The sequence below is a fragment of the Amphimedon queenslandica genome, unplaced genomic scaffold (assembly GCF_000090795.2).
Source record: "Amphimedon queenslandica unplaced genomic scaffold, v1.1 AMPQUscaffold_5103_Cont22922, whole genome shotgun sequence".
Taxonomy (NCBI): Eukaryota; Metazoa; Porifera; class Demospongiae; order Haplosclerida; family Niphatidae; genus Amphimedon; species Amphimedon queenslandica.
The window spans coordinates 1-1,627 of record NW_003554589.1 but is presented as its reverse complement, the minus strand read 5'-3'; the positions used below and the strand labels follow the sequence as shown (position 1 = coordinate 1,627).

The 1,627-nt window shown below is 36.9% G+C and overlaps 1 protein-coding gene across 1 annotated transcript; it reads right to left on the bottom strand.

Moving 5' to 3' along the window:
* Window positions 1-629: 629 nt before the first annotated feature.
* LOC109592466 (uncharacterized) lies at window positions 630-1,463 on the bottom strand. The gene is made up of 3 exons (XM_020007901.1): window positions 1,227-1,463; window positions 792-884; window positions 630-711 (listed from the first exon to the last, which is right to left on the bottom strand). The coding sequence occupies exons 1-3, from the start codon at window positions 1,440-1,442 to the stop codon at window positions 673-675; spliced, it is 348 nt and encodes a 115-aa protein (XP_019863460.1). The 5' UTR covers window positions 1,443-1,463; the 3' UTR covers window positions 630-672.
* Window positions 1,464-1,627: the final 164 nt, after the last annotated feature.

The window sequence follows — 1,627 nt, the reverse complement described above, 5'->3', positions numbered from 1 at the left end:
TATTATTATTATTATTATTTCAACTGTAAAAACATAATATGCGTGGACAAGGACTAAGGAACAATATCAAATGAACAGTTAAAGACTGGCTGCAACTTGTACAGCAACCATAAGTACTAATAGCTCGACTAATAGTAATGGATTATATATATTCAGTAATTGACTACTGGATAATGTTTATATACATGTAAGCCTACTAGATACTAACCAGTACTCCATCCACTTCGTGATTTAAAAAACCATGATCCACTGAGCTGCCTTTCTTGATGTTTCAGGCTTTCAGCCTCCTCAGCGAGCTCCTGAGTGAGCCTCCATAGCTCCTTGACATCCCTCCCCCTTATTCATTAATCATTAATTAAGCTAAACTACTTATTATTCATAGTGTCTATCCCTATGGATAGTTAGTTTCCAGGAACAGTTACACCTAACTCCGGACAACTATCCAGGAATAATGCGCTAACCGGGTGCCACGCTACGTAAGTGGGTGTGGTTACGGCAAACAAAATGGCGGCTTGCACAAGGGACAGTTATGATCTTTCTAACAGCAAGAGAACATAGAGATACTGTCTAAAGTCTTTTCTGGAAGCATTAGAAGGTAGAGAGAACCTTCATAAGTCTTAATAAGAACCCAGCTGTACTTGCAAGGTGGTGAAAACAATTATAGGAATATTTTTACACTGTTACGCTTGTTAGTATTGTCTCTAATAATGTCTATAAAATTGGGCTATCAATGATGATTATTTATTATTATTGTTGTTGCTCTTGTTGTTATTATTATTGTGACTGTATACCTTTGTTATTTTCTTGTCTTTAGTTGAAGATAATTCCTTTTTAACCATTTCAGTGTCAGTAATGTACTCATTAGTCAATTTGTGTGGAGTTTTCTACAAACAATAACAAGTCAATGCACATGCACAATACTGGGACAGGTGTACATGTACATGTACATGAACTTGCCCTTCCTATAAAATACCAATTTGTTCAAGTACATGCACAAAATCAAGAAATATTCAAAAAAAGTCCCACATGTTCACTCCAAGTCAATATAAAAAGTACATGCATGTGTACATATCTTCCTAGAATTTATGATTTATTGAAGTACAAATACAAATCAAGAACCAATCAAGAAAAATTCAAAAACATCGTCCACCTGCTCACACACTCCCCCCTCTCTCTACCTCCCTCCCTTTCTCTCCCCCTCCCTCTCTCTCCCTCTCTCTACTCACCCCAGGTATAGCTAGTGATAGGGTCAATAGTTCTTGAGATACAGTTGATAACAGATCCATTGTGCCAGACACTTCAATGCTTGAGTGGTCCAGCAGTTTATAAAGAGGATCAACCTCCTTTAGAGTAGGTAGTACTGGAGTACACTTTGGTAATAAAGAGAGGGAGGTATGAAGCCTTCGTAACTGGTTATGTAGCTTTGATAATTCACTCTCCATCCAACTCTGGATTTAAAAATAAATAATAGTTATTAGTTATTTTTGAATTTGGTGAGATTATGGGACTCTTTCCAATAGGGTTTTGGCATAGTGCTCGGTTCAGAAGTCTATGCAACAAAGTACATGCATGTGTACATGTAATGTATGTGTGTCAGAAAATAATGGAGAATTCTCTCCTAGCCAGT

Excerpts from the sequence above, each read along its gene's own strand:
- LOC109592466 (XM_020007901.1), bottom strand. The coding sequence starts at position 1,442 with ATGGAGAGTGAATTATCAAAGCTACATAACCAGTTACGAAGGCTTCAT. Across the intron at positions 885-1,226 it reads TATCACTAGCTATACCTGGG|AAAACTCCACACAAATTGAC; the intron begins GTGAGTAGAGAG and ends TATTGTTTGTAG. Across the intron at positions 712-791 it reads AAGACAAGAAAATAACAAAG|ACATTATTAGAGACAATACT; the intron begins GTATACAGTCAC and ends CCAATTTTATAG.